This window comes from Thunnus maccoyii, chromosome 12 (assembly GCF_910596095.1).
Source record: "Thunnus maccoyii chromosome 12, fThuMac1.1, whole genome shotgun sequence".
Lineage (NCBI taxonomy): Eukaryota > Metazoa > Chordata > Actinopteri > Scombriformes > Scombridae > Thunnus > Thunnus maccoyii.
The window spans coordinates 12,560,999-12,575,094 of NC_056544.1; the positions used below are offsets into that span (position 1 = coordinate 12,560,999).

Below are 14,096 nucleotides of genomic sequence, written 5' to 3' on the forward strand. Positions count from 1 at the left end.
ACTGAGAGAGTTCTAACAACACAGCTGCTTTGGTCACGGCGCCAGGCTGACGATGCTTCCCTTTCACTTCTTCCGTTCAATTAAAAGCAGCCAAAAAACGGGAGGCTTAGAGGAATTTAATCAGTGTTCTTACTCTATTTTCATGGTAGCGATTTATAGAAGCCTCACAAGGTCTTTGTTGAAAAGGTAGCAAGATGTGTCACTGTGGGGAAAGGTTTAGTCTTTACCTGCCAGATATATAAAGTCAAATTATTCCGTTTTTTTTATCCATAGATGCAGGTCTTAAGCCTTTTTTTTTTTTACACATTCCTGGGAAGCAGAGTAAAACCCACAGACTAAAGCACGCCAGCTCTTCCCTTCTATCATAACACTTTTTACTCTCATGTGGCAGCAACCTTGAAGCTCCCTCCTCACCCACCAACCCTCCCCTGAGATTTGTGCTTTTTAGATGCTGTAGAAAGATGAAATTTGTTTCCAACAAAACGGGCTGATGCTATCTGGGGTCATTTTGGTCGTGACAGGAGTGTTTTGTCGTGATTACCTGTAGGTACTGCAGTGCTGGAGCCGTAGAAGAAAATAACTGACTATATGAGCTTGTATTTTATAGCTGTACTGAGATTCTATGGCGGCAGAAGTGCTCTTCATGGTGCATTGACACGCATTACAATTCAAGAAACATCAAGAATGCACTCTGGCTGTGATTGTGTTCATTTTAACAGTGTTACTTGGATTTATTGTTGTAGATTTTTGCCTTCTGAGTGGAGCATGGGTCGCTGTTCTTCCTCCAGCTGTGAAATGAAATGACTGTAGGAGGCATAGGTTGCTTCCTTTGTGTGTGTGTTTGTGTATGTGTATGCGCAACCATCCTAATTAGTGTTCTGTCTGTGTTTGTTTTCTCTGAGTCGTTGCTCCTCTGATCACAGATAAAGCAATTTATCAAAGAAAAACAATTTACAAACAAACAAGACTCGCCTCACTTTGTCCTCTCACATGGATCAAAATTGATTTTCTGCCTCAGCGTGTTCCTTAATGATATGTGATGTTCTCTGATTGTATAATTAGCTTCACATGTTTACATATGAGTGATGGTGACCTGCCGTAATTTAGGTTATTCCGCTGTAGTCTGCGTCACCTCTGACCCTTTGCTGTTACGCAGGAATGATGAGCCATCCTCCCATCCCTATCAGTGAGCTGGCTGAACACATAGAGCTGCTGAAAGCAAATGACAACCTGAGACTCTCACAGGAGTACGAGGTGAGAAATACATTATTATTCCATATCAATAAATAGATGACACCTTTATTGTCAGTAGATGTTAAGCCTGTTAAGCCTTTGCTTCATAAATCAAATGTTATTTAACATTTCTATCTCTGTGTGCACGATATGTTCATGATTTATTCAGTACTGCTATTTATTGCTGTATAACTTGTCTACATTGCAAAGCACTCAAGCTTTCCATTATCCTCAAATGCATAAGTAAATATGCTGCCACACTCTGTTAATGTGTGTGTTTTTATGCTTTTCCCCAGTCCATCGACCCGAGTCAGCAGTTTACCTGGGAGCATTCCAACCTGGAGGTCAACAAGCCCAAAAACCGCTACGCTAACGTCATAGCATACGACCACACCAGAGTCATCCTGGCTCCCATAGAAGGTGAGGGCTCGCTGGTGAAGTAGCAGCACAGAGTGAAGTTAAAGAAGATGTTTGGAGATTCTAATGGGAGAGTCTGAGTGTATTTGTGTTCAGGGGGTGAACACAAAGGGAGGTGGGGAAGAGAGAGAGAGAGAGAGAGAGAGGTGGGGGGGTAGAGCTGCATGATGGATGAAATCTGAAATTGCAAACAGTGCTCAGGACCGGCTGTGTGCAGTGGCATGAGACTGACAAACAGCACGGGTGCATTCAAGTGCAGCCAGCACTCCCCCAGAACAAGAAGGGGAGAATGGATTTGATCTGGAGCTCATGAATTTACACTGACAGAGTCTTGTTTGTTTGTTGTCGTCCGCTAGTCACCCAGCAGCCGTCAATTCAAGGCTGCGGCTGCAAGAGACAAACAGTTCGTTAGGCAGTTTGATGTCATACGTGTCATACAGGTTAATTCATTATGTCACTTGTGCAGACTGCACTTTAGCATGATCCTCACAAGTGTCCTCGTTTGCAGGTATCCTGGGGAGCGACTACATCAATGCCAACTATATCGATGGCTACAGGAAGCAGAATGCCTACATTGCTACCCAGGGGCCACTAGCAGAGACGTTCGGGGATTTCTGGAGGATGGTGTGGGAGCAGCGGGCAGCCTCCGTCGTCATGATGACGCGCCTGGAGGAGAAGTCGCGGGTAAGAAACCAGGCCCTCACCCTCTGACCCATGTCCACAATTTTCATTATCTGCTGGTCAAGGCACCAGAGAATTGTTACATAATGTACCAGTATATGTCCCAGTTAACCTGCAGTGTATATGGGCTGTTTAGATAGAAAACAATGATGACGACTTTCTCTCCACCATGCAGATAAAATGCGACCAGTATTGGCCGAGTCGAGGCACAGACACATATGGGACGATCCAGGTCACCCTGCTGGACACGATGGAGCTGGCTACTTTCTGTGTTCGCACCTTCTCCCTGCATAGGGTAAATTCTCACACTCTTTTTTTTTCTCTCACTTCAAGCCTCCTCTTCCTCCTGTATCTGCCTTAAACTCACCACTCTGCCCTTTTTTTCTATTAAACGTACCCACTGGAAACTGCTTTGATCTCTTGCGTTTAAAGTTCGAAACCAGGAGCAACTGGAGTAATCATGAATTTCTGCTGTCTGTGAATGAGCGCGCATGCGGACACGTGTGGAGGAGAATAGATTAGTCTGGGCTTCACGGAGCACTCAAACCAGGCCAGCCTCCGTGTGTCAGGCGCTGAGATTTGATCACTGTTGGAGGCAGAGCAGTTTCTCATAGCACAGGGCTAATCTAGGGCTGTCAGACTAGCATTTCTCTGTGGCCTACTTACAAACACAAAAACTAGGCCAACTATAGCTTCCAAGTGTATCACCGCTTCTCGAAATTTTTGTTGATGTGCTGTGAAACATCAAGTTAGGAGATATTTCATATAGTAGAAAATAATACACATGCAATATTCAGTGTTGCCATTATTATTCCTCTTTTCTGAGTATATAAAAGAAAATATGAAAATATAAAAATATTTGTTTTGTTTTTGTGATCTTGAATGATTCTTTTAATATAAACAGTATGTAGGAAATCAGTTTTTGGTTAAATAAATCCTTTAAACCTTCTTGGACAAATTGTGTTGTATGAAGGAAGTTAGTCATAACTTATTTGGCTGGTAGTAATAAGGATGGAGTACCTACTTGATAGTTTTTACGTTATAACATTGAAACTTATACATGTACAGACAATTATGACTTCAGCGCTTGTAAAGCCAATTTCTGCTTGTCTCTTATGTCAGGGTGGCAGCAGTGAACGGCGAGAGGTGCGTCAGTTCCAGTTCACAGCCTGGCCAGATCATGGTGTGCCAGAGTACCCAACCCCCTTCCTCAACTTCCTCCGCAGAGTCAAAGCCTGCAACCCTCCTGATGCCGGACCTATCATCGCTCACTGCAGGTACACAGGAAAACTCAAAAACATCAAAAATCTTACACTTCCTGTGGTTACCTATTCACCTACATTATCCTCTTCTTCTATCAGTGCCGGTGTTGGCCGCACCGGATGCTTTATTGTCATCGATGCCATGCTGGAGCGTATTCGACATGAGCGCACCGTGGACATCTACGGTCATGTGACACTGATGCGCTCGCAGAGGAACTACATGGTGCAGACGGAGGACCAGTACAGCTTCATCCACGAGGCCCTGCTGGAGGCCGTGGCCTGCGGGAACACTGAGGTGGCGGCCAGGAGTCTCTACTCCTACATGCAGAAGCTCTCCAAGGTGGAGAGTGGGGAGCACGTCACTGGCATGGAGCTGGAGTTTAAGGTAGCGTAGATGCCAGGGGGAACTTCATTTGGGTGAACAGGGTTATATGGTTGACAAATATGCATGCTGGTGTACAAAAATACATCCTGAGGTTTTGTCTGAAAAGTAGAGAAGTTTTTGGCTTGTGGCTCCTTAAAATGAAGCCATGTCTACTTAAGATCTTCATTTCCCCTTCTAAAATAGTTTAACTTGAATGATTTTTAGAGGCCAAAAATTAAAAAAATAAAATGAATTAAAACAGATTTTTCCCCTTTTTCATTATTTTTCTTTTTTACCACCCTGTTTCTATCTATTCTGCAACCCACAAGTTGGAAACCAGTGGAATAAAATACAGTATTATTGTACCAACCAGATAAATCAGCCTGCATTATCCTGCACTCCAGCATATAAAATCAGTTTTGATTTGTGAGATAATATAGCTAAAAGTCTCATGCACATTTTCTCTCTCCATCCAGCGACTGGCTAACACCAAAGCTCACACGTCCCGGTTTGTCACAGCCAACCTGCCTTGCAACAAATTCAAGAATCGCTTGGTCAACATCATGCCCTATGAAACCACACGCGTCTGTCTCCAGCCAATCAGAGGCCTGGAGGGATCTGACTACATAAACGCCAGTTACATAGATGGATACAGGTATGTTTTCCTCAAGAAAACGCTAATACGACCTGACCCCCTCGTCCTCTTATGATCGCTTGATGAGTGACTGGATCGGATAGGTTTTCACCACAGTGCTTCCGCCTGTCACGTCTTGTCAGATCTGTCGTTACTGTATACATGTTCCCACTATTTGTCTCGCTGCACGGCATTCGCCTCGGTCCCGCTGAAGTGACGGACGCTGAAGTGCTTCTGATGATTCAGGCATTCAGAGTGGTTGTACACACATGTTTTGACTGTTCCTCTTCTTGCCTGAAGCCTGACCCGCTTTTCAGTCTGATGCCTGACAGAGAGAGAAGAAGAAAATGAAGGGAGGAGATGGTTTCATACTGTGTGTTTGTGTGTGTGTGTTTAGGCAGCAGAGAGGCTACATTGCCACCCAGGGTCCACTGGCTGAGACCACGGAGGACTTCTGGAGGATGCTGTGGGAACACAACTCCACTATTGTGGTCATGCTCACTAAACTGAGAGAAATGGGACGGGTGTGAACACATTTTGTATACACGCATACACAAAACGCTACAAACAACAGCTCTTGTAACATTTCATCCCTCTACACAATTTCATCGATATGTTTTTCTGTGCTGCTCTCTCAGGAGAAGTGTCACCAGTACTGGCCCGCTGAGCGCTCAGCCAGGTATCAATACTTTGTGGTGGACCCAATGGCCGAGTACAACATGCCCCAGTACATCCTGCGGGAGTTCAAAGTTACGGATGCCAGGGTGGGTTCAGGCGTCTGTGTGTTTAAAGACATGTTCTCTTGTATTGTCTTGCTGTATTCAGACAGCAGTGTAACATCAGACTCCTTGACTTTTCTGCTCTATTCCCAATCCATCAGCACTGTTAAAAGGCAGTGGCGCAAAGCATGTCCTATCGACCTGTAGTGTGTGTTAGTTAGTGTGTGTTTTTCATGTCAGTGTGTGCACAACAGGTTAGTGCTATCGACAAGCCGCCCTAGATTACTTATTCAACCACACTGTCTCCAGATTACCTTGATAGTGTGTGTGTGTGTGTGTGTGTGTGTCTGACTGTGTGTGTACGTCCACTGGTGCACATATGTGCCAGTCATAGATAACTCCGGTTAAGCCTGTCAGGCGCAGACGCCACATTGACAGATGTTCTATTGATCTCCATTAAAGGGGAGTCAGAAAGGCTGAGCAGAAGAGAAAAGATGTAATTGCCTACTGAGTGGCTGACAATAGCAGACGTACTGACGTTACAGCTAGGAGTTAACTACAGCCACTGATCCAGGGTCAGATAACAGTAATCATTAGAAGTAAAAAAAAAAAAAAAAAAAATAGAATATTGCCTGGCAGAGTCTCACTCCTCAGACAATACAGCAAGAAGAGTCTCTTTTAATAGTCTTTTTGGAATAATTACCTCACATAAACAATAACTGCCGAACACATTTTGAAGGATAAACATCTTGATATGTGTTGAAAAGGAAACAAATACATTTCAAATGAACTCAGCTTGCAGGTTTTCAGAGGATATTTATGTGGCAGTGTTCTCATCATTTCCTCACTCCTTCAGGATGGCCAATCACGGACGGTTCGTCAGTTCCAGTTCACTGATTGGCCAGAGCAAGGCGTGCCCAAATCTGGGGAGGGCTTCATCGATTTCATCGGCCAAGTGCACAAAACCAAGGAGCAGTTTGGCCAGGATGGACCAATCAGCGTTCACTGCAGGTAAGCAGTTCATACCTGTTAACTAAAAATGACTTTTAATTGAACTCTTGTTTTCATATTTACTGCAGCAGGCTGGTCAGAATGTAGTTTATTGCTGTCGGAGATCTGACACTTTGTAAACCATTGTTAAAAGTTTATCTTTATGTCCATAGTGCTGGCGTGGGGCGGACAGGTGTCTTCATCACTCTGAGTATTGTGCTGGAGAGGATGCGTTACGAAGGGGCGGTGGACATCTTCCAGACTGTCAAGATGCTGCGCACGCAGAGACCAGCCATGGTGCAGACTGAGGTACATCAATATTTTTATCAATATTATTTTTACTGTTGACATTTTTTTATTTGATTTCCTTTAAGTGGGCATGTCTATAAAACCTTAACCCGTGTTACACTCTGATTTTCTTCTTAAACTGATGTAGAAAGTAGACCTCTTGTAGTAACAAACAAAATATTATTGGCCAATATTGGTGACAAAATATCTATCAATAACCCATAATGCATCATCCCTAATACACAACAAGAAGGAGGCATAAAAGGAAGCAACTAAAACTTCCAAAGCATGTAGTTTTAGGAATTGTCAGAGAAAGTTTTCAAGAAAGATTTCGGATTGTTAGACTGTAATTTTGTTCATCCATGTTTACTTTTATGTATTTGGCCATGCATATGGGGCTAAAATCATCTTATTACACACTGTGTGCATTTAAACACCCAACCCACTACATTTTCACAAATGTTGAGTCAAAACAACAAATAAAAAACATGTTTTGTGAGTGTTAAAGTCCATAAATATAAACTGACCTTTGCAAATATTAAATTGCAAATTTGCAAACCTGAAAACATTTGAAAATACTGCTTTATTTTCAAATACAAAACTCAGCATTTCTAACATAAAGCAAGGGTTTTAGTTAAGTGTTTGTTGCAATAACTTTGATTATCTGCTATGAAATGAGACTGCATAGACTCCAGCTGGATCAATATGTTCACGTCTGTTTGTAACAAGAGTTCATTTTTGTAACTATGTCTTTGGCCTGTGTGTCTCTCACCCAGGATGAGTACCAGTTCTGCTACCAGGCTGCTCTCGAGTACCTGGGTAGCTTCGACCACTATGCAACGTAAGTGAAGAGACATCCCATCCATCCATTTCTCTGGCTTGGAGGTCCACAAACAAACCAACAAGTGAAACAAGAGAAAGATAGCCTGAAATAACGTGTGAACATTGAACCTGTTTCCAAGAACGTGATTCAAAGACGAATTCTACACCAACAAGGACAAAAAAACAAAAACAGCGACAAGAATTCTGTGTCTAACAGCACCCACACTCGTCAGGAGTTCCCCCCCGAAGAGCTGGTGGGTGTACGCAGACTATCCATGTGTAATCCATATACTTACCTCAGTGTTCCAGTGTGAAGGACGTATAATACATGTGTGTTGTGGTCAGCTATCTCCAATATGAACCAGTGAATTACAAACGGCTTCTGAACAGGAATTATGATACTATATGTGTATAAAATACAAAAAGAAAAAAAAAACTAAAACACAAAGAGCCTGGATATCTGCTGCACCCTAAATGGGCTTTTTATCCTCAACTTTGTATCTATTGGTTTGGTGTACTAAGGGGTTACAAAGTGCAAAAGTGAACATTTCTATGTGTCCATGAGTCTATTTCAAAGGTGTCTACTGCTGCCACAGGTAGCTCTGATTATAGTTTATTGACGACTAGGCTATGCCTCAGCAGAAACCTACAGCTCGGACTCAACACCACTGAGGACTGTTGGAGAAGCGTGTGGAAGCTCATTTACCCGACGCACAGTGCCAAGAGAAAACCAAGCAGCGTGAACATGAACTTGTGGCCTATGAGGAGAGATGGCTCCCTCTGTCATCCAGCATAACATGAGTACCGAAATCAGACTAGAGGCTAGACTCTTAACACGCAGGCCAAGGATCAGTTCACACTCCCAAATCGTGTCCGCACTGAGTAACAGCTGGCCTCAGAACAGTGATTAGAGCCCATCGTATCCTCAACTGGGCTGAGATTTGTAGTCCAGTGCATTCTTCATTTCAACAAAGCTTGCTTGCTATTTGCTGTAGTCCTTGTTCACCCTCCAGCTCAGCTCCTCTTGATGTCAGTCCCATTGTGTCGGTTCAGCGGTGGCTTATTGAAAGAGATGCTAAAGAAAGAATTGAGCTACAATCCATTTCTATCTCTCAAATTTAAAACCGCTCTCTTCAGACATGGACATGATTAATCTGTTTATATTATGTCTTTGCCTTATGCTGACTTATTTCTTATGTTTCAACATGCTGCTTGAAAGCTCATGTGTTGTGTGCTAAACTTTTATTGTCATACAGTATCTTAAACTGAGGATGAAAGTTGTCCCTGATCATCTTCTTCCTCTGAAGCTTACCTACTTGAATTGCACCACTTTGCAGTTAAATCACTCGAGATAATAAGTCTTTCAGCAGTCCTCTCCCCTCACCCAACTGTCCCACCTCCTAGTAAACTGCATTCAAATTCTCTCTTCCTAAATCACTCTGTACAGAACATCCCAACTTAACCGATTGATGTTTCCCCTCTCCCGACGACTCCAGTCCAAACTGCACAAGCCCTCGATATCGATATATATCTTTCTTGATTTGACATATAATCATAATTGGTCCCACGTGGTGATTGAAGAGCACAGCGATGTTACAGCGTGTCAGACATCTCGACGAGATCTCACCGATTTTGTACATACAGTCTTATCATTGGAGTCCTATACAGTACAGTTACATACGTCTGAGCACAAGATATAACGTGGGATTGGATGTGATGTAGTTCTTATTGTCGCAAGAAAAGCCTTATTGTTATCGTTCACTTTGTCATATTTATTTCATATGATTTTTAAAATATATTTATTATTCTATTTTGTTACTTTTTACTTTTCTTTTTATTTATTTATTTGGAATATCTAGCAACTATAACCAATAAGATGTTTACTTGTTTCTTTGGCGAGCCAATGTTAAAGTATGATATTGTCACTGTTTGTTTTTTTAATTTTTAATGGTCAGTTTTGGTGCTTTTTTTATTTGCTTTGTAATTATAAAGTATGCCCTCTGTGTAGGGTACTATTTGATACTGATTACTGATGTCCAACTAGTTAGCTAGAGATGTATTAGCGGCAGACCTAGTTTAAGTTTACAGTGATGCCCTCCCTCCTATTCAACCTCCATAGCAACAGCAGTGGTGTGTGATCATAGCAACAGAGGTATGATCCACCCCCGCCATGATAGGTTCAAGGGCATCAGAGAAATTAGATGTATAGAGCAGTCTTGTTGGCGAAAACCTCTTACAAGCTGTTGATATTTAGTTTGCTATAGCACATGGTAGCAAGTGTATTTTTGAAAGAGAGTGGGCAAGAATTGCCCAGCTACACACTTTACTCACCCTCAAAGGTTATTGTTTAAATCTGAAATTATTCTGATATGAAATTTATGTGTGGTCCAGAAGTCTTGACAACGTGTGACATATATGAAAATATGTTATTCCTTCGATTTCTAATGATTATTGTGTCAAGAGAAATATTAAAGACACACACATGAAACATACTATGAAATGTGTTGAGGGCCAGCTCTGATGACGCCATTCCCCTCACTTATGTACCTGTTCTTTCCTTTCAAACCATGGATGTAGATATTGTATCTTGACTTTGTATTAAAAGCAGGATGATTGGATATACAGCACAATGAGCTGCTTGGTTCCTGTGGGTTTTTGTCCTTTTGCGTTATTCACTCCTCGTCCACTAGGTGGGACCAAAGTAACTGAATTGCACTCTTGTCGCCATACCTGGCTTTTACTAAAATGCACTGCATGCAAAATAACACCTAAAAATTGTTTTTGGAAGTTTGATTGAACTTACTTTTCTGAAAACATAGGGTAAGGGTTAGGGTTGTTTCATCTGGTTTGGAGCTACAGTGTTTTGTTATATTCAGTTCTGCTGGCTAACTGCATTAATGCTACACTGTAGCCTGAACACAGGACAGAAGCACATGACACATACAAGATGCATCATTATTAATATAATTCTTGACCTAAAAATAAAAACAATTGTAACTCAAGGTCCACTTATTGGAAAGTAAGTGAGTACATTTACTCCAATACTGTACTTAAAGTCTCCCTCCACTCAAAAATGTGTTTTGCTTATTGTTACTTGACTTGGATGTTTGACCTTTACTGTGCAGAGTTTGACACCAGAAGGCTGTTTCCACATTCATCTGCCAAAGGGGCAAAGTTTCATCTTAAATTTGAGTTTAAGACGTGTACCTGCGAGCATGGTTTGTGACATTACAACTTGTTTGGAACCAATCATGGTCCAGTATCCAACTTAGGTGAAACATGAAGCCTCCAGTGGATACACACTGACAATAGACTTGTGAAGTGAAGCAGTAGACATCTTGTGTCCAGTAGTAAAACATTTGAAACTTAAAATATTTGCATATTCAAAGAATATAAACTATTCAATATATATTAATTACTCAACTATTTTTATGTCTTAAAACATGTCTGGAGGGGATCCTAAAGTACAATTTCGAGGTACTTGTACTTTTTCTGAGTATTTTCATTTGATGCTACTTTATACCTCTATTTTGCTACATTTCAGAGGGAAGTATAATTTTTACTCCACTGCATTTATTTAACAACAAGAGTCACTTTACTTTTCATATTATGATTTTACATGCAAAATAGACAGCAGTTAGAATGATCAGTTAAAAGTATCACTTACATGTTAAGGCATCAGTGATAACATTAAAAACATAAAAGTGCCAGGGTGAATAATAAGCACTTTTACCTCTGATAGATGTACATTTCGTTGCCAAAACTTCTGTAGTATTATTTAAGTAAAACTGACTGAGGAACTTTAACTCGTAATAGAAAATGTACTGTATATTGTGTGGTATTGTTACTTTCACTTAAGTAAATGACCTGAATACTTCTTCCACCACTGCTTACAGCTTTTTCTAGGAACTTTTTTACTCAATGTAGTTGAAAGCTTCAGAAAAAGCTAATAAGTGGACTTTGTGTTAAGAACACTTTGTCCTCATATGAACAGTATTTTCTGTTTCTCTATCCTGTCTTTGCATCAGTGATATTCTTTAGAGAACTACACTCGTGATTTGGAGATGAAGACATCAGGAATGTTGCTCCCTTGCATCAGTGATAGTGTGTGTTTTCAGTACAGTGGTGAACACACCCATGCACAAGGCCTGGGGAAAGGTGATATAATCAGCTGTAATTCACTAATAATGAAACTCACACATCTTATCTCAGCGTAGCTCTACACTTGTTTTGACTTTTTAGTATCACATGCAAGATGCAGCCGAGTCTCTTATATGTGTAAAGTTCATATAGAGCAACACAATCCCCATTGTTTCCAGCTTTGATCTGTCTGCTGATAGGAACATGTTCTTCTGTTCTACAGTAACTACATGTTCCTTATCGCTAAGAACTGATTGTGACTGTCTATCCCTCGAACCTACCACTTCCTGGAAATCTCTCACACAGCCAATGTTTCATTTTTACAACATACTCTGCTTTCAAGTAATACGAGAAAAAAGAAAGGGAAGAAAAACAAGATATGAGGAACGTATTGTTCTGTCCGTCACAGGACAATTCATGCATGCTGCCATGACTCTAATGAACAAAAATCCTTGTTTAGATTTGTTGGGGCAGGCCCGGTAACTTTACACCTTGAACAGTCGTTTGTTATGAAATTAGCTGCTACTACTGCACCTATAGAAAGAAAGAAGATTTAATAGTGGTAGCTGTTTTCCCTCAGTAAAGTAATAGCCTCAAGATGTGACAATTCAGACCACACACAATGACAAGTCACAAAGGTGAATCTGACCCTGAACTGCTATTGCTCCAAACAAACACTCACTAAGCACAGTAGATCATGTTTATTTGAAAAATGCTGACATCAGTGTGGATATGCTACACAGTAGGTGCATCATATGAAGATGAATTGATCTATATTCATTTTTTTAAACAGCAACATAGGAGAATTGACAACAATTATGCCAAGTATTGAAATTATGAGCAGTCAAAAGTGTAAGGTTACAAGTTTACATCTTACAAACTCTTACAAACTGCTGACACTGAGCATCAAGTGTGAGAACCTTAAAAAAGGGAACCGAGAATTTTCTCACTTATCTTCTCTGATGTCTCTCATACACAAGCCTCAAACACACATTATGAATATAAAGTGATCAAATGTGAATAATAATAATAAGTTTTTAAACAGCACTGGTGCCTTTAAATGTAGATTATAAATAGCCTTATTATAGAAATGTTTATACATATTGTTCTGAATTGTTGAACTTCATAGCTAAAATTTCTGCTTTTCACTTAGATTGCAAATGTACTGTAAATCATATTTCAAACACAACGTATACTAGTGCCACACACCTGGCACGATATTTGAATTAAAACTATTATTATCGTGGAACGTACCAACATTCAAATTACTACTATTACTTATTCTCCAACAGACAACATTAATTATTCACACGTTCCTACATAAATTTATCAAATTAGAATAGATGAACAAAGGTTACCGCAGCGGTCAGAGCTGCATATGAGGTAGAGGTGAAGGAAAGGTGAGGGTGAGAGGAGACGAGCCAACAGCTGGAATGACACGGTGCACTCATGTGATCGCCTGTGGTTTGGCAGGAAGGACGACTAGACAAAAAAAAAACAACAAAAAACCGTGCCAACCAGAGAGGCTTTCATACTTCAAAACGAAAGCAATCTCTGAATAATCTCTGGTATTACGGAGCTTTTTTACTGTGTAATACTAGTCAACATATGCATGCAGTGACTGGACATTTGCAAGTGAACCATGGTTAATAGTAAATACAGTCAAATATCATATAAACTGGCCTTTTATTGGATTCAAAGAACAAAATTATGAGATTAGGTATTACTGACTTCTAATATATATTTCCTGTTGGCCTTTTTCACGGCAGACATTTTGACTTGTCAAAGCAGAAAAAGCACAGATGTAACTGATAATAATTAATGACAGTTGCATTCCATGCATGTGAGCCAGATTCAAGGTCCTACAACTGTGCCTGCTCACTCACTGACATGGCTCACTGGAATAAATAGAATGCAGCCATCACTCATTTTATAATTTACATCTGTGCGTCTTCTGCTTCTACAAGCCAAAATGTCTGCTGTGAAGAAGTGTGACGATGAGCCAGCACACACAATACCAGGATCCCGAGACCATAGCAGCGAAATGGAATTCGGTCATCATTAATTCAATTATTAACACCTGTGCTTTTCCTACTGTGACACATCAAAATCTGTTAAAAAGGCTTTTTGCTGTACTGTAGAATACAGTTTTACATATCTCTAAGACAACCTGATCAAGAGAAAATAACAATAGCTTGTGTCCAACCACCAAATCCAACAGTATTTGCTGAAATATCTGCTGCATTTTTCTATTGTATCACTACATGTACACCGCTGTGCACATACATGTGCAGTAAGTGTAAAAATGAAGCCAACCTATTTATCAGCAAAGCTATAAGTAACACTGCTTTCACTGATTGATGTGCCAAGGGTTCTTGGTTCAAGTGATGTCATGCATGAATATACTGCATTTTATGAATTTTTTAATGTCTTAAGCAAAAGAAATACTACATTTGTGATGTAATGTTTGTGGATTTTTGGAACTAGGTTCATTTTATGTCTGCTGTTTTTTTTTTTACTTAGGTAATGACATTGAAAGATTTGTG

At 40.6% G+C, this 14,096-nt stretch overlaps 1 protein-coding gene across 7 annotated transcripts in view; it reads left to right on the plus strand.

Annotated features, from left to right (window-relative positions):
• Window positions 1-10,044, plus strand: part of LOC121908437 (receptor-type tyrosine-protein phosphatase S-like) — a 67,691-nt gene extending 57,647 nt beyond the window's left edge. For all 7 annotated transcript variants that reach the window (XM_042428448.1, XM_042428453.1, XM_042428450.1 and 4 more), the window contains 12 exons: window positions 1,157-1,254; window positions 1,530-1,653; window positions 2,159-2,334; window positions 2,507-2,626; window positions 3,454-3,608; window positions 3,693-3,978; window positions 4,434-4,612; window positions 4,989-5,115; window positions 5,230-5,355; window positions 6,167-6,321; window positions 6,474-6,609; window positions 7,365-10,044. In XM_042428448.1, the coding sequence (XP_042284382.1) occupies window positions 1,157-1,254; window positions 1,530-1,653; window positions 2,159-2,334; window positions 2,507-2,626; window positions 3,454-3,608; window positions 3,693-3,978; window positions 4,434-4,612; window positions 4,989-5,115; window positions 5,230-5,355; window positions 6,167-6,321; window positions 6,474-6,609; window positions 7,365-7,433 (1,751 nt within the window). In that variant the 3' untranslated portion in view covers window positions 7,434-10,044. The remainder of the gene's footprint in view (window positions 1-1,156; window positions 1,255-1,529; window positions 1,654-2,158; window positions 2,335-2,506; window positions 2,627-3,453; window positions 3,609-3,692; window positions 3,979-4,433; window positions 4,613-4,988; window positions 5,116-5,229; window positions 5,356-6,166; window positions 6,322-6,473; window positions 6,610-7,364) is intronic.
• The last annotated feature ends 4,052 nt before the right edge of the window (window positions 10,045-14,096 follow it).